Source organism: Halictus rubicundus, chromosome 13 (genome assembly GCF_050948215.1).
Source record: "Halictus rubicundus isolate RS-2024b chromosome 13, iyHalRubi1_principal, whole genome shotgun sequence".
Lineage (NCBI taxonomy): Eukaryota > Metazoa > Arthropoda > Insecta > Hymenoptera > Halictidae > Halictus > Halictus rubicundus.
In genome coordinates this window covers 8,908,338-8,935,461 of record NC_135161.1, presented here as the reverse complement: position 1 = coordinate 8,935,461, position 27,124 = coordinate 8,908,338, and the positions used below count along the sequence as shown (strand labels likewise).

At 46.1% G+C, this 27,124-nt stretch overlaps 1 protein-coding gene across 3 annotated transcripts in view; it reads left to right on the top strand.

Moving 5' to 3' along the window:
* Positions 1 to 27,124, top strand: part of Dac (dachshund family transcription factor) — a 299,290-nt gene that overhangs the window by 185,721 nt on the left and 86,445 nt on the right. For all 3 annotated transcript variants that reach the window (XM_076799306.1, XM_076799304.1, XM_076799305.1), the window contains 3 exons: positions 16,068 to 16,144; positions 19,172 to 19,342; positions 25,592 to 25,816. In XM_076799306.1, coding sequence (XP_076655421.1) covers positions 16,068 to 16,144; positions 19,172 to 19,342; positions 25,592 to 25,816 — 473 coding nt within the window. The remainder of the gene's footprint in view (positions 1 to 16,067; positions 16,145 to 19,171; positions 19,343 to 25,591; positions 25,817 to 27,124) is intronic.

Genomic DNA, 27,124 nt, shown 5'->3' with positions numbered 1-27,124 from the left:
AAAACCACCCCTAACCGCCTCTCCCCCCCCCCCCCCCACTCCCGCACCAAAAACCTCCGCGACGCGTCTCTCGCGCGTAATTAAGCGCGACACCCTTTATTTTTGCCAGACGTAATTGTTTTTCGACAACGAGGCACGAGATGCGGCGAGGGGTTAGGGTTAGGGTTTTGTCGCCGTCACGTACGCACTTCAATCTCCTTCGAGCATGCATCGTGTCATCGTCGTTTGCAATTCGCAATCTCGGTTCTTGGATTCGTTAAGGATTGCTCCTTTGTTCTTCTTTTCAGCCCGGAGGTGTCTGTATTAATTTAGGGGTGGGTTTGGTCAGTCATTTTAGGTCGATTTTGCGATTTTTTGACGAAGAAACTGTAAAAGCTAGGGGATTGAAATTTTCTGGAGACTTTTGACCATCTTTTGGCAACGTCCACAAATATTTTCAGACCAGAGAAATCAAAATTAAACTCGGTACGAATGGTCAAAGTGAACTACACTGACACTCTAAAGGGGGTGTCATACTACACAGTAGGTCAACTTTTGGAATTTTTTATAACAATAGTAGGAAAGCTTTCAACATCAAACCTCTTGCAACAATTTTATTCGTCTCTTAGCACTGTTCACAAATTTTTGGACACGGGTGGAAATCGAAATTAAGCTCGGTATAGCGTATTTCCTCGACAAAGAGCGAGCTGCCGCAGCGAGATATCGGGTCTGGAAGGGCTCGAGCCTCGCGGTGGCTGAGTAGGCAAATATTCGATTTTGTCTATTCAATTTTCCAGAAAAATAGTGTGCGTGGTTGTGCGTCCCCTGTTCCCCACCCCCTCGGTATTATCGACGAGTGTGCGCAACGCGCGAGAAAGGAGGAAAAGAATAAGTTCGATCAGTCAGGGGGTGGCAGTTACCGTTTCGGTTATGGCTTTCGGAAGCGTCGTCGAATCCTATTCTTGCGCAAACCCGATAAGCGGCCTTTTACGCGTGTATTTTCGCACACGCGTCACCCATACGCACCCCTAAAGAATCCTGGGGTTGGGGGCAGGGCCGTCTTATCCAATAGTGACGGTGCCCTGGGCTCGAACCAGCGAAAATACCCCACAAGTAAGAAACACAATAATAGTTTACGTTTCCATGCACGGAAATCGTAAACAAAAATTTGTACGGATGAAAACAGATTTATTCGAAGGGGGAGCAGAGTGTAGAAACGCCCGAGGCGCATGAAAACAGAATCAACCCCTTGCTTCATAATTTATTTCGTGACTGTGCGAGCAAGAGTTATTCTATCGTTGCAAATCACTAGGCAGAAGGAGCTACATTTATAATATTTACAATGGTAAAATAATATTTTCCATAACTTAAGGGCTCCATAAAAATTGGGGGATGTTCACAATTCTTTAAATTTACATTGGACACTTGTGCAAACTTATCGGAAGAACAAAAATTAATTAAAAGGAAGTTCTCAGAAATTGTGAAGAGTGGAAACAGAAAAATTAATGGGGTGAGTAAAATCTTGGGGGGATCGAGTCTCCCCTACAAAGGGGGTAGGTTTCCTCCTATTACTTGTAGCAGATTTTTAGCAGAAATAGAAAGTACATTCACAATAACTACAATATCAGAATTGTATTTTCTTTAACTTGAGGGTTGCATAAAAATTGTGGGATGTTCCACAACCCTTTAAATTCCTTATTAAGCTACCGCAAACATATCATAAGTCATTAATATCGAGCAAAATAATTAAAGAAAAATTCCCAGAATGGATAGTGAAAGGAATAGAGAAACGTGTGAGTACTTTCGGTTCACCCCTGCAGAGGGGTGGGTTTCGGTCGACCGTTTCTAGCAGATTTCGTCGCGAAAAAGATAGCAGCGTGCGTCCTCTATTTTCCTCGTTCATTTTCACGCGAAGCCGTTCGAAAGAGAATATTTCCGAGTCCGGTGGAGCATGGGGGTTGAAAAGAGGACCGATTTGTCCGTGGTCTCCCTCCCCTACAGGCCTCGATCGTTCTTTATTCTTCTCGTTCGGCATATTTTCCTTCGATCTACTCCCGAGGCTGGCTCTCAGACCGCGCAGAAAGCGCAGAGGCAAGGGGCTGATAGGTCGAGGGTAGAAACGGGGGATCGGCGAGTTTATTTGCGTATTGCCTGGCGGCTGAGCATCGAGGCGTTCAACGGAACCGATGGGGGTGGTGGTCGAATCTGCAGACTTATCGTCGTTGAACCTCGCGCAAATCGAGTCCTCGATGGCCTTTGCTTGCAAATTATTTAAAAAAAGAAGTAACAAATGTCTACGTAGCTCCCGTGTCTCACAACTAATGACTACAATTGTTATTTCTGATAAAAGTTTCCTGTCCATTGATAACCGAAAATATTCTTCACCGTAATTTCACGATTCCTTCAACCCCCATATTTTTTACCCCACCATCCGCCGGAACGTAGGAAAAATTAAGAGCAGAAGGTTAATCTACTGAAACAGTATTGAATCCAGCACTTACGTCCGCACAATATCAGCAAGGGGTGTAAGAGATCGTCAGGGGTGTCGGGCCGAAGGGTGAACTGGGTAAAAAGTCGGTTAGGCGACGTCGAATCGGGGGTAAAACCACGCGAGAGAGTGAATTCCGTGGGGCACCGGTTCGGAATCGGTCCATTCGAAGCCGCGATAAGCCTCGTCGCGGTCTCTCCGCACCCCGTTTCATCCCTCTCGGGGTTGAAAATCCCGAAAAGGTCCCCGAGCAGCCATCGATGACCCCTTAATCGAGCCACGATCGCGTCGAAAGTGATTTTTATTTTCCGCGAATCTTGATTTACTCGCGAATGCTTTTCTCCGGCGATTTTAGGGGAGGACGGCGGAGGGGGATGTTAGGGGTGTGTAGCACACAACAGGCACGTTCCAAGACTGCAGTTTCACGCGCATACGCAGCGGTGCGGCTGCGGTTGCCTTCACGAGGGGGTTCGCCCTCGGCGTTATCTCTCCGTTACGCGTTGGCAGGCATATGGCGGTCCGGCGGCTATGGGGGTAGAGAGACACGGGGTAGGGGGAGCGAGGGCTCATAATTTTCAGATTTATGTACAAATGTTTCTGGCGAGCCGGGAGTAGTCGCTTCTCTCGTGGGGAAGATATCTATCGTAAAGTTTCGCGGAATTGAAAAATGCTTTCGAGGCTTTCTCGCCGGCACGGGGGTGCGAACGTCAACCCCCCCGACCCACGGGGATGACGTATCGTCCGGGAACAAGATCCTGCGACGCCTATCTCCCGCGGATAAATGATCCAACGCGTGCCACGATTTATCCCGCGAAATCAACAGATTTGGCTCGTTTCACTTTCGCTATATTTATTTGCAAAATACGTCCATAGATTCCATATGCTACACACGATTTGTAATTCAGTATATTGTTATTTGAATATACAGTATATATTAACGGTTCTTCCGACCTAGAATATCTCCCTTCTGCATATTTTTTTTTTTTTTCATATTGTACGTACGAAAATGGTGCAATTTAGTCGTACAATACTGAAATGTTTGGTAATTTATTGAATACAAACAGAAATGCAATACATGGAAATGGAAATGGCAATAAATGGAATACATTTAGAAATGTAAAAAATATTTTGAATAATGATACAGCAATTTTTAGTGGCGCCTTACCGTCGCCATTCAAGTGCTAAGGGTTAAATATATAGAAATTTAATATATAATATATAAATATGTAGTAATTTAATATATATAAATATATAGTAATTTAATATATATAAACATATAGAAATGTAATACATATAAATATATAGTAATTTAATATATATAAATATACAGTAATTTAACATATACAAATACATAGTAATTTAAATATATAATAATATTTAGTATATTATATATCGCAGAATTCAGTAAGGATTTGTTTGAGCACCGCGACTAAATAATTGTAGAACAATTCTGTTCCACTGATTGGACCAACAATCGAGGCTCTACTGTGATCGAATTGATTCGAGACGATCTCTTGCGGATTCCGTGGATCGTCACGCTTTCCCCGGGTGCTTTGCTTGCGTTGTCTCGTTCTTTTTTCATCGGAGCTGAAATTTCGAAACACTGTCCACATGCTGCCACGCGATTTGTGTACTCAGCCGGAGTCGAGGAAGGGTTCAACATGCGAGCCGGAGGAAGCGAATAAAAACCGTTCAGCTTCTGTCTAAGCAAACAAGCACTCGTCGCGGACGGTAGCTCACAGATTGCTGTTCTTGTCAGTGAGTCGAGTGAGTCCTCTTCTACTCGGCATCTTTGCGAGAGCTCATCTAACTGTGAATTCTCGAAGACGTTGGAAAACGTTGGAAAACGTCTTCTTGATTTAATAGAAAACATCTCTGGTTCTAAAATGACGATTTCTCGCATTCACTGAGTAACAGAGTCATCCGGGGGGCCAAGGACAGATGATGACCCGATAGATCCGATCGAATTTTGATTTCTCGGTAAGAGGAGGAGGAGGAGGAGGAGGAGGAGGTTCTCGCAGTTCGTCAAGCTCGCAGCTCCGGAGATCGCGGGCCGGAGGAGTCGTTGGTCTAAACGGTCGGTTATCGGGCTAGTCGATCGGCATTGTCTTCCCTCGGCAGCTCCAGAAGCCATTCGGAAGCGGAATACAGACTATAGCGGAGATCAAGAGAGAGGGAGAGAGAGAGGGAGAGAAGCAGCGCGAACGGCGACAAAGGTGGCCCCGAGCGAAATACCCAGCGCCGAGAAAACAATTTAGCTCGATCAACGTTTCTAGGCGGAATCTCAGGCGTCGTCTAATTAAACCGCCGTCCTGCGCGGATATAAAGTCGGAGGTTATCACCGAGGTCGTCGTATCTGATATCCCTGGGCCGGCTTAATCCGACTGTATTTCCAGGCCGAGCGTTTTAAGCGCTCGCGGTCCCGCTTCTCTCTCTCTCTCTCTCTCTCTCTCTCTCTCTCTCTCGCTCATTCTCCCGTTCCCGTCCCCTCCCTCTCTAAGACACACGGTTCTCCCTGTGTACGTGTATTTACGCGTGTACATGGAACGAATAGAAACTCGGGTAGTCTCATTTCCTGTCTGCGGGGGTCCCGCAGGGGATACATAATTAGCTGGTTCGCCCGTTCCGAGGAACAGACAGGAGGGAACCTTAGGAGACCTTTCCGAGAGCATATTCGCCTTGAACGCGTCTGCTCTCGCGATTATCGATCCCTCAAACTCGCCGAAATAAGAATCACAAGTCCTCAGACTTGCGTCCCGAGACTGGTAATTCGTTTCGACAACAATCTCCGCGACTCTGGTCGCTCGTGCTTCGACTTGTGAGAAATCTGCGTCAGTGCAGCTTCCCTTCAACACCTTGTCTTGCCTGGATCTATTGGGACAGGCTCGTGAGGCTTCAGATTAAATGCAACGAACGTGTAAACATTCCTCGGTTGACACCACAATTTATCTTTCTGCTTAGAAACTATTAACCCGACAGCTTCTGCTTAGCTGCGATATTAATCACAAGCTATGGGGCTGAAGTAATTATTTTACTAGAATTTTTGGAGTCTGGAATATTTTTCTAGGGGCATACACAATTTTTATAGGACTGTGGTTCAGTTCATTTGAGTGGTTAGAATTTTTTAATCCACGAACGTGCATTTCAGGAAATTTCTAATTGGGGTGGATTCACTTCAACCCCTGACATCGACTCAGACATACTTCAAACGCTTTTAAATAAATATTAGAAATAGAAATATTACCTGCTTGACACAGTCTAGTCTCCCGTTTAAAAATCACCAAAAGGTTTAAAAATCACCTTTACCCACTTGCAAAATTAATTACAACCAAAGGGGGTTGAATCTAAAGTGTCGCATTTCTTTCACTCGACTTTTCCAAGCCTCCATCATTGTCCCACAGATCCGCGAAATTTTCCTAGCACGTTCTGTCCCGTTTCCCCTTAAAATTCTTCCTCCTCCCGCGAGGGGTAGTTCTCCCCCACCCCCGGAAGCGAGCCACTCCCGATGAACTCGACCGCGAGCGTATCAAAGCCCGCTGCGAGACAACGAGAAATTAATCTCAATCGTCGCCGGCCCCGTCCTCATTTATCACGAGCCTCTGCTACGGGGGCGTTACGGGGGTGCACGGGGGGTGGGATCCACGGACTGATACGAAGTTAGCAACGCTGGCTCGCCGTCGTGACTGCCGTCGAGATCTATTAGTCAAGCGAGAGAGCGTACAGCAAGAGAACGAAGAAACCGTCATCCCCTTTTTTGCAGAGGGGGTGAGAAGGACGGGGGGCGTAATTCGAAACGGAGATAAAAGGGGGTCAGTCGATTTTCGACGGAGGGGGCGGGCGAGTGCTTTGTCCGGGACGCTGTCACTCGCGTATATCGTTGTCGTAAGTAGTCAACGAACGATCTTACCCCCGGCGACAATCAACCCCCGCGTAAACGTCGCAATTAACGCCGCTGGGCGAGCTCCCTTGTCGCGCGGCGACAACTCCCGCGACCCGTCCGCTCTTTAAGCGCCGTATCAAATCTGCATAAGTATGGGAGACGGTCTTTAACGAGTTCCGGGGAACAGAGGAGAATCCTGACCCGGAATTTTCAGCCGTGTTATTCGACGGTAATCTTTTCCGCCCCTCCCGGAAAAAAGACGTCGCATTCGCCTTTTTATGGGGATCGTTCACGCAAAACGCCGTGCTCTACCTTGTTTTATAATTATTATCGTGGTCCAGGGATTTCGTGAATATTTTTCTGCGAGTTGGGACCTCTATTCTTGACAACTGTACTTGGTCATGGGATTTTTAAAAAGGAAATTTTACTGGGAACATTCTTAGCAAAATCGATTAGGTTCCTGGCGTTTGGAACGTGGGAACGAGTTGAAAGTGAAATGTAGTATACATCATGCATAATTAGGGGTAGTTTAAGTCATCGTTTGGCTCAGTTCCAATTTGTTTATAAAATACGGATTTTCGTATCAGTTGCGTAGTCCTTTTTAAAACTGCAAGAGAAATTTTCAAAGAAAAACACCTAGGAGGCTGGGAATAATATTGAAAATAAACCGGATTATAGTTCGCAGGAAATTAGGGTTAGTTTAAGTCATCGATTCCCCAAGTTCCAATTTGTTTATAAAATAGGGATTTTCGTATCTGTTGTCTTTTTTAAACTGCAAGAGAAATTCCCAAAGAAAAACACCTAGCAGGCTGGGAATAATATTGAAAATAAACCGGATTATAGTTCGCACGAAATTAGGGTTACTTTAAGTCATCAAATCCCCAAGTTCCAATTTGTTAATAAAATACTGTCCCCCAAAATCTCTCTTTGCCCATTCTTTGAAAAAAAGTGCGACAGTGAAACTTTTATCCGACCAAATATTGAGTCTCTCTCCGCCGAAATTTTATTTCGTTAAAACGTTGTACAACTATGTTTGAGGATCGCCGCGAGCCAGAGGCGCATTTATTTTAACCACGGAAAAAGCGAGATAAAATTATTCCCCCGGAAAAGTCGCTTTTGTTACACGGGATGTACACGGGACGTTCGAAAATTTGGAAAGCGCGTGCACGCGGCGGCTTGCAAAAGAAGTGAAGTGTTCCGCCGTCGATAAATAAACGTGTCTCGCTGGAAAATATTATTCCGTTGCATCGATACAACAGCGCTTTAATTGCGATTCAAAAGTGTGATAATAAAAATCTGAATGGCGGAAAGGTGCTCCCGAAAATTTTTCGACCGCCGGCCGTATAACCTGTTGATAGCCGCGGCGCAATTTCCGGCGAGAGAGGGAGGCCCCGTGCTCCACCAAATTGTCCAGAGAATTTACAATTATTTAACAGTGGACCATGGACACCTTTCAAGTTGTCAATTTTTTCATTTCGTAATTATTCAACGTGTAAACCCCCTTCCGCGGGAAAAATTCGACCTTTTCATTTTCGCAAATCAACGCGTGCAAGGTGGCGCTTTTAATGCTCGGTGAATTCAGCGGTCGAATCTGCCGTTGACGTACATTTACGTCGCTATATAAATTTCTTGGGATCCTATGTTTCGAATGGACAATTCAGATTTCGGGTACTCATTTTTGTCAGAAAATCTACTGTGTAATAATTATTGTGGATACACTAATCGGTCAGAGGGGTAGAGTAGATGCAAGTGAAATATTTTTGAGGGAGGTTTTCGGGCAGCTTTCTTTTCGGGGAATGGTGGAGGAAATGGAATCGAGTTTTCAGCGATATCTCTCGAGCGAGGGGAGGCGAATTAATGCTCCGGACATCTTATTCGTCGGGATCGATTTGATCGACGACCGGCCGACCAGGAATCCCAGGCATCCGCTGATTGAATCTAAAGAGAGAGAGAGAGAGAGAGAGAGAGAGAGAGAAATCACCCTCGAGTAGTCGCGCTCGCTTGATAAATGCTGTCCGTCTGCCGATACGTCGGATAATATTCGCGAGTATCCGGCAGAAATCGAAAAGCAGGGCCGCGTGACGGGATCCGTCGTGTAATTCGATTCCCTGGTCGGCCCCTTCGTCCCGAACAGCGGTCCTGACACTCGTCCCAGGCCTCGACCACCTTCTCGATCCCGAAACCAATTTCTCCACCCCGTCAGCGTCTCCATCTTGAACGATGTTACTCATATTTTCTTCTCCTCGACTCTCGTTTGTTCGAATTAACCCCCTACGAAAAACAAAGGCACGATCAACCGGCCGGTGACGCACCCGTTTAGGCTTGTTTCCTCTTCTCTTTCTTGCGTCGAGTCCGGTTCCGCAAGAAACTCGCCTAAACTGGACAATAGAACTGGCTAACGAGTCTAGACTGTTACTGCGGCGGGCCTCTATTCAGCCTTTCGTTCAACTCTTACAATTCGCAATCGGCATTCACCTGGCCACTCGCAAAAACTGTCATGGATGCCTGCGCGCTCTGACACACATACGCACGGGAACGTTCATACATACATTCATGCATTCAAACATTCCTATATTCATGCGTTCGAACACTCCTATATTCATGCATTCATACATTCATACATTCGTATATTCGTACATACGTACAATCAAACATTCCTACATTCATGCATTCATTCATTCTTACATTCGTATATTTATACATACGTATATTCAAACATTCGTATAGTCATGCATTGATGCATTCATACATTGACGCGTTCATACATTCATACGTACACATGTATATTCATACATAGGTATGTTCATACATACGTATATTCGTGCATTCGTATATTCATACATTCATGCACACGTGCATTTTTACACTCGTGCATTCGCACATTCATACATACATACGTTCACTGTTACTAAAATTTTAAACATGGAACATTAGTCAATGACTTTACATGGAACATTTTATAATAATTTTGTACCTGGAAACAGTGCTACCTGCAAAATATAGTAAAGCCATATAGTGCGAAGTAAAGCATGACGTACTAGGCCCTCAATAATCATGACAAAATAAAGAGTGTAACCGGCAGTAAAGGTCGTACAATTTATCAAGAAATTAATTACATCCTCTTCGTGTTTCATCAAAATATTCAACCATTTCAAGTCAGACGTGCGTTAATTTCGGATCTACGTAAAAGCCCACCGTAAAAGGATCAGAGAAAAGGATCTCGCAGGCTCGCGCAGCTTTTCTGCGAGTAACCGGATCCCTGCGAAACCGTCTCATAATTATCAGAGAGTCGTTGGAAATAAGGAATATCTAAAGGAGCATGAGTCCCGAGGAACAACCCCTTTCGCCTCGGATGTCACAGTGGAGGGGTCTTGTTTTCCGTATCGCGCACTTCGGATCCCGTTACCCTAACCTCCTCCGGGCGAAACGTTTATTATTTCGACTATTCCAGAAGGGAGTAGGCTCGTTTTCGCGACAGCCGACCCCTATCCTCTTCTCTCCGGGCAGAAGTGTAACGCAATCGCGCCTCGGATTCCAGCTCGCGTAATTAAAATTACAAGAGTGTAGTATGCAGAGAGAGAGAGAGAGAGAGAGAGGGGTGGGGGGAGTTCGGTCAATCGTCGCGTTCGCGATTCGTAAACGTGTCGGGTCGCGGAGAGCGTGCAAAAAGTTTGCCAACCTCTCTCTCTCTCTCTCTTCTCTCTCTCTCTCTCTTATCGTGGCAGGGGGGAAATATTCGAGGTCGGTCTCCGGGCTCGTTTATCGAAAAACCGGGCGGCGGTGGCGGCATACTTTCGCCAATTTGGCCGGCTCTTTGTCCGCCTGGAAATTACAACTGTTCCCGTCATTATCGGAACGCGAGTCACGCGTCCCGCGATCCTTTTGACTCGTTTTTTCATTTTTTTTACAAACAAAACGACAACGGCGCACCCTCGCGTGTGTATGTCCCCTCCTCCTCCCCCCACCCCCGTGTTTTCCACCGCACAAAAGAAAAAGCCCGACCCGGCGCGTTAATGAAAAATACGATTTCGCGAGAAACCAACGTGGAAAGGGAGAGGGAGAGAGAGAGAGAAAGAGAGAGAGGGGGGGGGTGGGATGTATGGTGAAAAACAATACGTTGCACGGTGGTGGAACGTTGTCGACGATGATCGCGGGACGAGTCGATGCTCGCGTTACGCGCCAAGCCCGAAATCGCGTTTCTTCGCGAATACGCCTCTCCGTTAATGAACTCCCGCTGCGAGGCTAGGTCGTTCCCGGACGCTTTCCGCTCGGGATCCCCGCGGAGAGTTCGTCATTACCGAATCAAAATTAAAGGCAAAGATCTGGGGGGAAGAAGGGCGCCCTGCCCTTTGGCTTATTAGTTCCTGTACGGAACGGACGGGACCCGGGATTGATACCGTTCGATCCCTGACGCGGAGAGCAACGCGCGTTTAATGACTCCCTTCATGACGGGAGATTGAGATTCGCTGTTTCTACGATCGTAAAGCCGAGTCCATTCGACGCCAGACGATCGCCTTGGCACGTTCGGCGCGAATTATCGCGTTGCCGGTTGCTCGTTAGGGTCAATAGTCCGGGGATAATCACTTTGCGTTCTGAGACCAGCGCGGAAGCAGCTGGGGCTGGTAACTGCGAGTTCTAGTCTGTAGGTGTCATAGAAAATTGTATCTAATGTAAACAAGTGTGTTCAATTGTTTAAAGTCGCGCGAAATGGAATTGTATGACGTAGGAGTCCAATAATCATCCCTTGATTTGCAATAGGCACCTTTTCGTTTGATTTCTCGATCTCTGGAGTTAAGGACCACGATGAAACTGAAGTATGATGTAGTACTCGCATAATTAGGGGGGGTTTAAGTCATCGAATCGCTGGATTCAAATTTGTTCATAAAATAAAAATCCTCGAAGCAAGCAAGATCCGTTCAAACTTCTTCAACCGAACAAGGGGGTGGTGTAATTCAGAAGAAAAAGTGTGTGGACGATCTAGAACATCGAGGGTCACACTGAAACTTAACTATAATATAAATTACGCATAATTAGAGGGGGTTTAAGTCATCGATTCGCTAGATTCCAATTTGTTCATAAAATAAAAATCCTCGAAGCAAGCAAGATCCGTTCAAACTTCTTCAACCGAACAAGGGGGTGGTGTAATTCAGAAGAAAAAGTGTGTGGACGATCTAGAACATCTAGGATCACACTGAAACTGAACTAGGACATAAATCACGCATAATTAGGGGGGGGGGGTTTAAGTCATCGATTCGCTCAATTCCAATTAGTTTAGAAGCTGCAAGCCTTCAAAACTTTAAAAGTCGACCGTCTTCGCTTCCTCCGAAGAAACAGCCGAAAATTCGTTAGCTGCAACCAAAGACATAATTTCTACGGTATAGTTGTCATCCTCAGACCTTTGTCCAGTCTCCCATGATTTTGCGCGGTTGCATTATCAGCACGAACGAGTACGTCGCGCATAAATGGCGCGTTCCTCGCGAATCTGCGGCCCGGGCACCGCCGTTCGGCTGGCACGCTAATTATTCGCGACTAGCGGCGAGCGTTTCCGCGCTCTGGAAACCCGTAGGCACGCGTAATGAAATCCCATGATGTATTAACGGGCCGCAAAGGGTGTGCAACGCGCGTCTAGGTGTCTACTCACGCGAGGAGGCCAGGTAAACGCGCCGGTAAACGCACGGGGGCGCGCGTAAACGCGGCACGCAAACTGTTCCGCCCGGAACCGTGAAGACGTAGACGCGAACGCGCAGCGACGCTCGCCGTAATATTCGACTAATTACAAATTTAATAACCCCGCCTGGTTTGCCGGCTACGGCGACGTCTAAGCGAATCGACCATCCCTCGCCTTCTCCCACCCTTGGCTCCTTTCAACCATTTTCTCTGGCTCTCTCTCTCTCTCCTCTCTTCCTTCCACTCTTACTCCGTTGCTCTCCCACTGTCTCTCTTATTCTCTCTTGCTTTTGTTAGGGACGGTCTTGCAGGAATCGCCTTGTATCCTTGTTCCCGAATTCGTCGGTCCAGCGAGAAAGCTTCGAGGGCGAGGCCCGGCACGGAGGCGGTCCGAGATACCCATCGGCCTTCTTAATCGACTCGTATTACCAATTAAAATTTAATTATCCCCGAAAATTAAGTCGTTACGATATCGAAGGCTCCGCTCGCTCGCTCGCTCGGTTTATTCGTTCCCGGGCGAGCCGCCGAGACGGACTTGTCCCCGTCGCTCACTGTCATTAAACGCCCATCCGACGTCACGATCTGCTCCGGGACTCTTCTCGCAGGACCTCTCCACAGGACTAGTCACTTGTGAACGCGTCCTTTCATTTTTATTTTCTTTCTTGGTTTCGTTACAATTGTCACGCGCATTTGTCAGACTCCTTCTCAATCCTCGTTTGTTTCCAATGACAGGTTCTTTCAGTTTTGTCTCAAATTTGTTAATCTCGACGGTTAGCTAACAATTGACACTCAGGAATTTATATGAGGAAGAGGACAATTATTTTTCGTGAAAATAGAAACATGATTGTCCCTACAACTTGGAGAGACGATCCTCTATCCTGTAATGAGCAGCGCTAAATTGACACTCAGATATAACAATATAACTCGTTCACATATCTCTCAAATGAAAATTGAAGGTAAAAAATTGAGTATCTCATTTATACATTCATTTCTATCGCTTTTTATCAATATAACATTCTCCCGATACTTCATTCATCTGTCATTAATTCCAACAAAACATTTGATATTCTGTTCTCCGAAATCGTGCTACAGGTAGTCAAATAGTTGGTGATTCTACTTGCAAACATTGCTCGAACGTAAGTAACAATATCCTCTTCTTCAACGCCTCGCATTAAATAAAAATCGACTGGCGTGTCTGTCCACGGCTGTCCGTTTCTACTTACAAGTAGCAGCGCGAGTCAGGTGGATTTTCAAACTCATTTCTCTCGGAAACGATGCCTCGAACAAAAAAATGTTATTCTTCCTTTTTCACTGATATTTGCAAGTAAAAGAAACTACAGTATAGCTATGAGTCACTGTATAAGTCAGGGGATGGAAATCGAGCATTTAAAAATTAACAGACACTCCGGAGACGCGAAAGAAAAATCCCGACGCCTCGCGTGGCACAAGGAAAATTCCTAATGCATCGAGAAACACGGCGAAGAAAGCGGAGAAGCGAAACACAAGAGGGGGACGGAGGGAAAAGGAGCACAGAGTCTCCGTAACTCGTCGGCGGACGGGCCACGGTATTTCTCTCCGGCTCTTTGAAAGCATTTTCTCATTAAAAAATTAAGGCTCGAGGGGGCGGTGAAACGGGGGTGGTTCTCGACGAGGTTCGCGGGTTGTTCGCGCGGGGGTGGCGAGTTCGAACGATAGAGGGTGGTTTGCGGAGACGGCCTCGGGTCGGGTCGGGCTCGGTAAGTGCTCTGCGGCACCCAGATGCGCCCAATATTATGTTTAATGATATTAACTTCTTACTTAATGGTCCGCGGTTCGATTCGAGGCGCGAAGAGAGGCCTCCCTCTCCCTCTCCCTCTCCTCGCCCCTCCGTCTCACGGAAAAAGTATACTCGGGAGAATAATTTGCGGGACGAGGAAAGGAACACGGGGAGCCTAATCGGCCGCGAAACACTCGTTTCCTTGTCTCCTCTTCCAGTGGCGCGGTGTCTCTCGCTGAATAAATTCGTAAGGCAAGCTTAATGGCTCCTCGGATTCTTTCGAATCAACCCTCCTCCCCTCGGTGTCTTTTGTTCCCCGCGAACTTTCTCCGCCGGTGTCGCTGTCTAATGAAAGGTATTCTTAATGTTTCGCTCGCCGAATAATAAATCTTTTTTAGTTCGATTCCCCGGCAGTTCTTTTCTTTTCGCGAGGAACACTGTCGTTAGCGGGGGATGTTCTTCCTGATATTGCTCTCTCTAATGTGAATTATGATTCTCCTTCTCTTGGCCGAGGGGCGAGTAAATCATTTTTGTATTATCTACGAATCGCGGATTTTATAGCTATTTGCATTCTATTTATGTAGGCTGAAAGAATTCAAGGATATCGGTATGATATTCTCAATTTACTAAAATTATTAACACGTGCCAGAAATCAATCTCAGAGATTCTCACAAAATCGGTGTAATTAATGAAACCGAAACTGGAAATTTGAAATGTATTATAGGGGATGCTGTCTCAACCCTTCTGAATTCTAAAGATCCTAATAAAATTCGGTTTGGCTGGATATGCCACGATGAAATGAATTTCTAAACCTAGTCAAAAATCACTGTCAGTCACACGTGACTGACGAGGCAGTTGACACGTTACTGAAACCGAAACTAGAAATTTAAAATGTATTATAGGGGATGTTGTCTTAACCCTTCCGAATATCAGTATGATACTCTTAATGTACTAAAATTATTAACACGTTAAGTGCCAAAAATCAATCTCAGAGGTTCTCACAAAATCAGTGTAATGTAATTAACGAAACCGAGATTAGAAATTTAAAATGTATTATAGGGGATGCTGTCTCAACCCTCCTGAATTCTTAGCCTTTCTGAATATCAGTATGATACTCTCAATTTACTAAAATTATTAACACGTTAAGTGCCAAAAATCAATCTCAGAGATTCTCACAAAATCAGTGTAATTAACGAAACCGAAACTAGAAATTTAAAATGTAGTATAGGGGATGCTGTCTCAACCCTCCTGAATTCTAAAGATCCTAATAAAATTCGGTTTGTCTGGATATGCCACGATAAAAATGAATTTCTAAACCTAGTCAAAGCCACTGTCATTCATACATGACTGACGCGGCAGTGAACGTGTAAAAGAATAATTTCTATCTGTTGCAATCGGGGGCATAAAATTTTCATCTCGCACAAAGATCGGCAGAAGTAACATACCGGTGCACAAACTGTCCTACAGACGTCAAAGGGGTGTTTCCTGGTGCTAGTTGGCTCGATTTTCTCTGATTGCGAGGGTGGGATTAATTAATTCCATAATTCGCGGGAAGATCGCCGCGGCGTTTTCGCCGATTGTAAACCGGGGACTGTAAAATGGGTCATTCCGAGCCATCTGGCCAGTCTTCGGGTCTTAACGACCCCGGCTACCGAGCGGCCCTCGGGGCCGAACAATATAGGGGCGAGATTAAAAGTTTCGCGGTGCAGGAGCATAAAGCCTCGCTGGTGTACCTTAACGAGCCCGGCCCTCGTAAAGCCGAACATTCGAGGAAACCGAAAGAAAATAAAAGAGGCGTAGGAGGAGAGAGAGAGAGAGAGAGAGAGAGAGAGAGAGAGAGGAGAGAAGAAATAAGAGGGACCGGTAGCGGAGAGGACTCTCGTCGCCTTCTCGCCATTTAAAGGGAACATTGAAATCGCGGCTCGAGCGTCGTTAGGATCGGACTTTGTGTCCTAACGAGAACCGTCTCTCGACCTCTGCCCTTTCGATTTATTTCTCCGTCTCTCGGTCCGCGGAACAACCGAGAAATATATAAAGGAGAAAGCCGAAGGGTAATAGCGATGATCGGTCATGTTCGGTGGAAAGCAAAAAAATAGTCGCGGGAATCGATCGGGACGGTCCCGCGCGAGAAACCGGCACTTATCTGCCTACGCGTCCGACGACGGCTAGAATAATTATTTAATTAATGCCCTTTGCGTCCGCCGAGGCGGAGGTGGACGCACTCGGCCGATTTCAATCCGCCGGAATTAATATCGTATACTAACGGTGTGCCTTGTGTCTGGTTTTTCTGGTTGCAGGCTCCGCGAGGAGAGAGGAGACGCCGAGAGGGCCCTCGCGTTGGACCAGAAACCCAGGGATCTGAGCTCGCACAATGGTAAGATAAATACGCGTACGCTCGTTTACCGTAATTACAGTAATCGGGCTGCGATAATACCGCGAATAACGCCGCCGTGCCGCATTTATGGGGAAACCGAGGACTATTACGCGCGAGGATGCTGCGTCGGACCCGACGCGACGCGACGCGACGCGACGCGACGCGCGGTTTCTCTCTTTCTCGTGACTCGACGCCACCATGATCCCTCCGAGACGGTGATCTTTAACCGATCGAGAGCCGAGATCTACTCGCCGAGAGAACGTCGTGGTGCTTACGGGTCGAAGGGAGAAAATTGTTTCGACGATAGAATTAACCCTTTGCACTCGAAGCTGTACAGCGTCTTTCATTTTGTCCAAGTAAAATATATCCACTCGTACTGCATTGAAAAATTTGGAAAATCAGCGAACGCAAAATGTAACGTAGAAATTGCTCTGAATTGTGGTACAGTAATTTCCAGAGTGTCTAAAAGGGACAATCGAGTGCAGAGGGTTTTCCAGTCAGCTGTGCAGCTCGATTTGATTCCTAATTAATTTTTAAATATTTGAAATGAAATTTCCATGTTTGCTTTCGTCACTTCGTCTCAAAATAGAGTGACAAAAAATTTGCAAACGCGTTCTAATTCCCACAATTCCGGAACGAGTAGCTTCGATTTTATTCCATGACAAGTATAGTTGTCACACAGACACAGCTAACCGGTTAAGGGTGGAGTTGGTTAAACGAAGGGATCGCAGGATAGCGATTAGAGCAATTTCTATTGGTGGCGTCGATGTAGCACAGGATTCAGAAAAAGTCCGACTGGACGACGTTGTAAATTCCTGTTCTGTAGATCCTTCGGGCCGCAGGGGTTCGATCCAGATCGCATTAGAGTCGAAGCCAAGCCACGCAGAAGGATTCTGTAGCGCGTCGGCGACGAGCTAACCGAGCGTGTCCCGCTCTCTCGGGGACCAGTCTTTTTCTCTGTTTCTTTATTTCTCGTAGCTGGCCCGGCCGAGCGTTTAGGAGGCTCCGGAGAGATTAAGTCCGATATCGGGTTACGCGGCACCGCCTTTCTTCTGATTCCCCGTAATATTTTAATCCGTCCGATCGAACCTTTTATCCCGCTGGTGGCGGGGATCCGTTCGCGGACGAATCTCCGACGTCACCGGTCCGAATCCGTACCTGGTCCGACCTGATCCACACGAAATCAATCGTACTCGATCGCCTGAAACGTTCTGACACTCGGCTAACATCCATCGAGCCACTATTATTGTTTTTCCATCACTCCTTCCTATTTTACGAACCCTCTGCCATTTATTTGTAATGTTCCTGATGATTGAAACGAATTGGCACGTTTATTGTTTGAACACGAAACAGAGAAAAAGACAAATGCTGGTTGGAGATGATTGGGAAGAGGTGTCTGGAGAAATTTAAACAATTGTGGGGACTATAGAAAAATTTTGGAAGCCTTGGAAATGTTGCGAGGCTCTAGAGAAAGCTTACAGAAAGTGAGTATAAATTGCAGTGCTCTGAAGGAGGTTCAAAACTGTTTAACAAGAGAATCGGGATGTTTTAGAGCTATTTGTGAAGTATACAAAAAATTCACAGCTTCGGAAAATTATTCTACAACTCACCAAAGTATAACGAGGCTTACGAAACATTTTTATGGTCCAGGAAGAAGGCTGTGAGGCTCAGGAAAAAATTGTATGACTCAACAAAATTATGAGGCTCGCCAAAAAATTCTACAGCTCACCCAAAAAAAAATTCAATCTTAACAAAACATTCCTATGGCCCAACATGAAGTTGCAAGGCTAAAGACAAAATAGTATGGCTGAAAAAAAATTGTATACCTCACAAAAATGTTCTATCGCCTATCGAATAGTTATGAGGCTCGTCAAAAAATTCTACAGCTCACCCAAAAAAAAAAAATTTCAAGCTTTACAAAACATTCCTATCGTCCAACATGAAGTTGCAAGGCTCAAGAGAAAATTTTATGGCTAAAAAAACGATTGTATGTCTCAACAAATGAATTGTATACTTCACAAAAATGTTCTATTGCCTACCAAAAAATTATAAGGCTCGCCAAAAAAATCCTACATCTCACCAAAAAAAAAAAAATTACAAGCTTTACAAAACATTCCTATCGTCCAACATGAAGTTGCAAGGCTAAAGACAAAATAGTATGGCTAAAAAAAAATTGTATACCTCACAAAAATGTTCTATCGCCTATGAAATAGTTATGAGGCTCGTCAAAAAATTCTACAGCTCACCCAAAAAAAAAAATTTCAAGCTTTACAAAACATTCCTATCGTCCAACATGAAGTTGCAAGGCCCAAGAGAAAATTGTGTGGCCAAAAAAACGATTGTATGTCTCAAGAAAAGAATTGTATACTTCACAAAAATGTTCTATTACCTACCAAAAAAGGATGAGGCTCGCCAAAAAATTCTACAGCTGACCAAAAAAATACCAAAATTTACAAAACATTTCCATGGTCCAACAAGAAGCCTGTAAGACTCAAAAGAAAATTGTACACCTCACAAAAGTGTCCTATTGCCTATCAAAAAATTATAGTACCCACTAAAAATGCTAAAATTCACCAAAAAACCAGCCTCAAGGTTTGAAAACAAACTGGACCAGTTACTCAAAGTATCTATGCCCCAAGAACACCATGAAGTCCTGTGTTACGATGGATTTCGATGGACCACGAAGTCCAGAGAATCGCTATGTCTTGCAGAACCCCATCCAGAACTCGCATGCGTCACCACGCGCCAACATAGTCGTCCAAACAGTATCTATCCACGTCAGGATTAAAATGCTAGGAAATCAAATACTGAGGGTGGGGTACACCGCCGTCGGAAAGTGGATGGACTTCCATATATATATATGAAGGTCCATATATGGGGAGGGGGGTAGGTGTCCTGGTTGCGAGCAAACAGTCCCCAGTACAGGGCAGCAAATAAAATCCATCAAGCTTCTCTTTTGTCTCCTCGGTTGTTCTCCGGTTTCGACGAGTTCGATCGATTCATCATTGCCTTTTCTGTGTCTCGTAGGTTCCTCGACCGGTCACAGTCCCGTGCTGAACCTGTCGAAGACAGCGGGAAGCGGAAGCGTGGGCGAGCACTCCGGAAGCGAAGCGGAGGCGTCGCACCGATCGCAGGATGACGAGGAAGAGGACGATAATCTGTCCGAGGACCTGGACGACGACAACGAGAAGGACGAAGGTGAGACACTGTTCGAAAACTATACTGACGATCGCGTACTTGCGTGTGTCTACAGGCAGAGGTCGCACCAAGTTGCTGAAGAGACTGTGAATTTTATTCAATTATAGAGATTTTATGCATTTATTTAAAAAACGAGTTGGCGTAATTTGAAACAGTAGAAGCATTAGAGGAATTTAAAGACGCTGTTTTAATATCTTTAACCTGTTAAATATATTAAAGAAGAAATCAAGTTTGATGGATTCAAAATTCGATTTAAGATCGATGGATTTAGGGATACCGATGACTTACTAAAATTGTTAAACAAAAAAAGAATGTTTTATATGCTGACTTTTTCTTGCAATTGATGCTAAAAATTTTAATTTTGCATAAAGATCCACAGTATACTGATCAACTTACTGTTACCATTTGCCTAAAGTGTACCTTAAAGGTGTAGTCCGATTTTCGAGGCCCCTTTTGCGCGATAGTTTAGGAATTTTTTCAGAAAAACTATTGGACCTTTTGCATTGAGATTTTGCACACATGTTTACTGGTATTTGAAGTACATCCGTGATTTTTTTCAAGTAAAAATAACGACACTTGGTCGAGTTATATATTTTTTCATACCCGAACCAAATCTTAATGACCATCAATGAAGTTGGACGAAGTAGTATACGAGAAACGATTGTGCGAACCCACGAATTCGAAGAAAGATGAACCGGATGGATCATTGAGAGTCCACCGGCGGTGATCTAGGCGTGGACGTTCGCGATGGAAGATCGCTCGATCAATTAGGGGCCAGCCGGACCGTGACGGCGGATTTGACGTGTGCCGAAAGTCGAAACGATGTTGCTGGTTCCGCGGCGCTCGCATCACGTGAAATAATTATATCGAATCGACTGGTCGGGCACCGCGTTTAAAGATGAGTTCCCGGGGCCCGCTGACGGGTCAGACCCTCTCATCGATCATTCTCGGGGGCCCCGACCGTTCTGGGATTTCGTCTTTCCCTATCGGGGCCCCCGAGAAGCCGCAGCGGTTGTCAAAACACCTGTCCGTCAACAATTTTCTGCCTCCCGAGGCAGAGAGGTGTCTGAAATTCCGTCGCACACCTGGGCTCACGGATCATTTTCGTCCGATCCCCGTTTCTTTTCTGCGCGCTCTTTCGCGGATGGATCGATCGCGGGAAATCGCGGGATCATCTTCCCAAGATCTGCTCGAGGCCCATTCTGTTCCCCGGGGTCACCGACTTCGCGGATTTTTCTTAATTCTGAAGCAGAATTCTGCTGCAATTTACTCGAGGCTGTTAGGCTTATCCGACGGCGAATCGACGGCCTTGTTAAATTAGAGATTGTGGAATTGCTGAGAGCGCGATAATCTGTTTTGACGCGGGAGGAGAGGTAATTAGAGACCTTGGTGCGAAAAACAGGCAGGATCCTCGGCGAAATTGTACCCGCTGAACATATTTTTGCACGCTCGAGATCGCATGATGCCAGCAGCAGACAACCTCGAAAAATCTCAACGTGGCTGATTTTTGCCCCAACGCGTGACAAAAATACTGAGCCTCGAACGAGAAAGGAGAAATATAAAGAAAAGGAGTTGCACGTTGAGAATAGCAAAATTATGCTGAATATATTTTTGCACACTGAAGATCGCTTGCTCCAAACGTCAGCTAAATTTAAAAAATCTGATTTGCCAAATTTTTTGCCTCAAAGCTCTTCGGGAATGTAGAGGATAAGAGTCGCAGGAATAATGCACCAATGCGAAACCAGATGGAGCAGATTGGATCGAGGTTTCCCAAGAAAAAGTGAGGATTTTTCAAAAGCGAACGAGCTCTCATCGTCTGGCTAGATCGAGGATAGAGCCTGATAGGAACGAAACGAAAAACGCAGGAAAGAGGCAATAAAAGTAAACGAGATGTGCATTATAAATTAAGTAGCATGATGAATCCGTATTCAAATCAGAGCTAACGATGACTGGGTTTTTTAATCGAGCCAGAAGAGCGGCGTATATTTGCATATCAGCCGATTAATTTTCCCGGTGTAGTAATTAACGCGAGCTGCATGAGAATCGCGATATTATACCTGTCTAGAGCAAAGAAACGATGCGTTTCTTTTGAGGATACGCAGAAAGTGTGTGCCGTAGAAGAACGGTATCCTTCAGGGGAGCACCACTGGCCAGGATGCTCGGTCGTTAGACTCGCATCTTCGGTATTTAGTTTCATTTTAATAATGAAAGATGGGTCCAGATAAGAATCTTGGTCCACGCGGTGCTATCTGGTCCCCTGTCTCTCTTCTCGGACGGTTCGACGCATCGAAGCGTCATAATCGCGGTGATTCCTAATCGATTCGCCGATTGTCCCTGCGCCGGACCCGCGTTAATTGGATATTCCAATTAGAGAGCCCCGGGAATCCTCGATCAGTCACACGAAAAAACAAGATCCAGACAGAAGTTTACATTCTTACGCAATAGAAGCAGTTTCAATTATTTACTTCGGACAATAAACTACTGAACTGAATGGGAAACAATCAACGGAATAAGAAATAGCTGAATTTATGAACTGATTGATTAAAAGTAAAAGGGCAATATTTTCCTATTTTCCTGAACAATATTTTCCTATTGGAATAGTTTCCTACTTTCCCATTCTCCAGGTCAATATTTTTCTGAGAAATATTTTCCTGGGCTACATTTTCCTATTTTCCTGGGCAATAGTTTCATATTTTCCTATTTTCCTGGGCAATATTTTCCTATTTTCCTATTTTCCTGGGCAATAGTTTCATATTTTCCTTTTTTCCTATTTCCCTGGGAAATATTTTCCTATTTTCCTATTTTTCAGGGCAATATTTTCCTGTGTAATTTTTTTTCTGGGCAATATATTCCTGGGCAATATTTTCCTATTTTCCAGGGGAATATTTTCCTGGGCAATATTTTCCTATTTTCCAGGGCAATATTTTCCTTTTTTCCTACTTTCCTATTGGATGATATACAATTGAAAGAAAATAGTGCAGAACCCTCTGTTACTTTTGAGCAAGCAAAACTGTCTAGTCGACACAAAGGACGGATGAGTGAAGGGACAATTACCTGAAGGACAATGAAACGGCCATGTCGCAACGATTTACTGCAGGCACCAAGATTGCAACGTCATCAGAAATGCATCCACCAGTGACTCCGAAGACTCTTAACACCCATAAGGCAGTGGAACCTGCACAGGATCCATAGATCTTTGCAAAATGATGCAGGACCCAGGGGCCAAGGACCGTCGGGGGGAGGGGGGAGCGATTAGAGGCCGCCAGGGGTGTGTACCCCTCGGTCGCCCCTAAATTTCGGGAAAGACACGAGTTAGACGTATAAATTTTTACGGATTGGCGTGTAGCTCGCACGGGGGGCTGCGAGGGGGTCCAAGATCCGTGTCTCGCAGCGTGTCGTGCGGCCGGGCAACATCTTGGCTATGGTGGCCGCCGGGTGATCGAAGTAGAACCCCATCGAACGCCCGTGGGAGTGTACACGCCCGTGGAATGCAGTTCTGATTTAATGAGACGCGCCGCTATCTCGCCCTCGTTCCCGGAATCCGATGTTGTACGCGGTTCTAAGCGATTCGCGACTTCCTGGAGCGGATACGCTCGCTTTTGGGACTTATCTTGCTGGAGACTGGCGTTCCAACTTCATAGAAAACGTTCGAGACCTGGAAAACGCTCCGAGGAGACCCTTGTGGCCCTTGGGGGCACCGGTAATTGTGAAAGAGTAAGTTAGAAACAATCAGCTCGCAATTTTGGGACTTATCATACTGGAAACCGACACGTGATCCTCGTAGAAGACACTGGGGCCCCGATGGATGTTCCTCCGGAGGGCCTCGTGGCAGCGATAATTGTAAAGGGCTAGGTTAGAGCAAATTTTCTCGGGATTTTGGACCTTACGACACTATAGATTGATGGCCTATCCTCGTAAAAGACATTGGGGCCCTGGGGCCGCTTGCTCGGAGGGCCTTATAGCCCTTGGGGCACCGATAATTGTGAAGGATTAAGTTAGAGACAATCAGCTCGCAATTTTCGGACTTATCATACTGGAAACTGACACGTGGTCCTCGTAGAAGATACTGGGGCCCCGATGGATGTTCCTCCGGAGGGCCTCGTGGCAGCGATAATTGCAAGGGGCTAGGATAGAGCAAATTCCTATAGATTAGTGTCCTGTCCTATCCTCGTAGAAGACATTGGGGCCTTGGGGCCTCTTGCTTGGAGGGCCTTGTGGCCCTTGGGGGACCGGTAATTGTGAAAGGTTAGGTCAGAGAAAATCCGTTCGCGGATTTATATTTATTATATCATACTGCAAACTGGCGTTCTAACCTCGTAGAAGACATTGGGGCCCTGGAGCAGCTCCTCGGAGGGCCTTGTGGCCCTTGGGGCACCGATAATTGTAATGGGTTCCGGAGAAGGACACCGGCCGGAAAGAAAAGAAAAAGGAAAGAAAGGGAACAGAGGAAGATTGTGAGCTTCAGAGAAGAAAGGGCGAGAGCAAGAGAGAGAGAGGGAAGAGTGGTTGCTATCAAAAGGGTGCCGGTCGATCGGCACCGAAGGCGCGCGAGCATTAAATCGGCGAATGGCAATAAGTAACCGAATGCCGTGGCGTTGTAGGTGCGCGCGCTGATAATTAAAAGACGATACAATAAAGCACGTATCATCGGCCGTAAAACAGAGGGCCCCGGGACCCAAAGCCACCACGGTGTGGGCCGGGTACCGAGGCGCTCTCTCGGTCACTTAGGGGCCCCGGCAGAACCCACGCAGACGTCTTGTCTCGCCACTACTCTCCTTCTCTCTCTTTCTATAGCTCTCTCTCCTTTCTCTCTCTCTCTCTCCCTCTCTCTCTCTCCGCTGTGTGTTCCTTTCTCGGCGGACCTCTCTCCGCAGCCATAACCATAAGGCATCCTTTATTCCCCGGGGCCCCCACCTTTTTCCATCGAACGACGAAAACCATGCTTCCACGCTAATCGTCGATAGAGCGAGAATAACGAGACTACTCCCGCCTTTTAGCCGTCGCGAGAGAAACCTTCTTTCTCTCCTTTTCGAGATATTTCCAGGATATCTCTCCGGGTGGAAGGACGACGACACGGAGCGTTGTTTTCTGTTCCACGAAACCCGGGATTCCAGACGTTGCGATCCTGCCACGGGATTTATCTGCGTTTTCCCCGCAAAATCCCGCGGTGCTGCGTTTCTGATCGCGAATAAATCTGTGCCGGGATCCTTCCCCTTTTCTCGTCGGTTGGCCGGGCTCTCGCTCGTCCGAGCACACAATTCGGTGTTGCACCCCCGTGGAGGATGCCGTGGAGGGCCCCGGTGGTACAAGGGGCACTCGCGGGACCCAACAGGACCCCACCGGTCCCACCGGTGGCCAGGCCCGTTTAATCCGCGAATTTAATTCGTCCGCGGTCACGTTAAATCAGAGACGTGGCGAAGGGTAACAAGTAGTCCGCGCCGGGATTACGACTCTGGAACACGCACGCGTTGTAAGTCGACGATCAACCAACGCGAGAGACCTCCCTCGAACGTTGTTCCACGTGAAGCCCATGGCGAAATTTATTGGCACCCGGTCACCCACCTACAACCACGTCTGAAACTTCGGACACCAGGCGCCTGACCGACGCTTTGGAAAATATTGAGGAAAGCTCGGCTGGGCCCCTGAATGATCGATATTCTGTATCGCAACGAAAAAAGATTAAAGGATTGTTAGGGGTTGGAGAAATTGGCATGGGGTCTCTGCTATGGCTAGTGCATCCATGAGAACCTGAAGAAGCATCCATGAGAATGTCCAAAATGAAATTGATGCCTTTCTCTACTGTTCTGTATGGACACACCTTTAAGGGTTAATTGCAAGCGTAATTTTAATTCCTACATATGTTTAAAAATTTTCTGACATAAATGAGACGCCAATAAACATGCACACGAAAATCTTACACTGATAGCTCTCCTAGTTTTGATTTTAAAAATTCCTAAGTATTCAGAAGAGGGAACCCAGGGTACCTAGGGTTTTAGACAAGGCACCACATTAAAGGGCCTGCTGAGCTCAATTTTGATTTTCGCCTCGTCTAAAAATTAGTGTATATAGTCTGAATATCGACGAAACTATGCAGAGAAGTTTCATATCGAAAGCTCGAATAGTTTTGCAGTAAGAAAATCTCAAAGTGAGACCCCTTACTAGTAATAGCTGGTAGACAGGTCAGAGAGGTCAACGCTCTCACGATGGTTGTGCGAGGCGAACTGAATAAGTTTTTGGTGACTGTTGCAGATTTGTCGGACGTGCCGGAGAACCTGCCAATGGCCGCGCCTGGCTCGGAAAGTCCTCAGGCACTGAACTACTCGCAGATCGCCTCCGCGGCGGTGGCCGTCTCCCAGGGAGGCCAGGATCCCTCGGTCTCGAGTACCGAGACCCTGCTCAGGAATATCCAGGGCCTGCTCAAGGTCGCGGCCGACAACGCGAGGCAGCAGGAGAGGCAAATCAACTACGAGAAAGGTCAGTGGCAGGGCTTTCTTAAGACACTCGAGGCGCTCCTCTCTCCTCCCGACCTATCTATCTCTCTTTCTCTCCACAATTTCATTATCTGCCGGGTCTCGCGGAGCCACATTAAGAGGCATTAGTCTCCGACCCGTCGACAAGCTTCGTTCCCCCATTTCGTACCTTACTCTGCCTGTTCCCGGCTCTTCCCCGACCACCTTCGCCAACGACCTGGTCCACCAATGTGTCATTTCTCGTCGATTCGTCCATTGTCTGTTCCCGACCGTCTCCGTTCAACTTCGTGCACGAAATATACCAGAAAAATTATTCCCAGATTTTTAAAGGGGTTGACACCCCTCAGTAAGGAAATAGAAGCGATCGATGAAGTGATTGGAGGAAAATTGTTTATAGGTAACAAATGAAGAAGAAAAGACTTAATACACGTGACAAGTAACAAAATAAAAATTTCTCAAAGCTTTAGGGGTGCATAGCACTCTCGAATTAAGGGAAAAAATGTTTTAGTGTACACAAAACGATGAAAGTAAAATGTTTCTGAATTTTTAAGAGTGCTACACTTAAGTGACGGAAGAAAGTCCTAATACGCATGAAATTTAAACAGAAAAATAACTGAATGCTTCAAGGGTGGGTCAAGGGGTTGAAGATGATTGAGGGTGACTAGTATCCCCGAACACGAACGGAAAAATGATTTCCAGGCCTATAACGAATCCCCAAAGCTGCAGAAAAATGTGGAGCGTACCTCGGTTGCCAAATTCGCGGTGACAATTAGTGTTTCTCGCGTGAGCCGGCGATAATTAAATTTCGACTGTAATTGTCTGCTGGAAAGGCTCGCAGTTAGTCTATAACTCAGCGGGGCCGGGCTTTATTGGACGGATATACGCGTCCGCGGGAACGAAAACGCGAAACATCCGAAACGCATTTCCATAAGAGCATGCATCATTCTGTCGTCTCCTTAGCGCAGCGGTACGAAACATGGTGGCGGGGCTGGCGTTTTAGATAATTACGCCAATTAACCGAGAGCGCGCACAGACCGTGGTCCCTGCGTTTAATTAAAACGATCCGGACCGTGTAAAACAACGCTCGCCCGAAATCAGACGTTCCGTGTGCGTTCCACATTTAATAGGAAACAACCGAACGAAAGAGATCGGACAGGTTGAAAAATTGCAACAACTCGGCGCACAACAGCTTGACTTAATCTCTCTCCCGGGAGTAACGTTAATTAAAACGAGCCGCGCGTTTTCGTCGGGCCATTAAAAAAGATCGCGAAACATTGAATTTCAATAATAACGATAATAACAATTCGAGAGG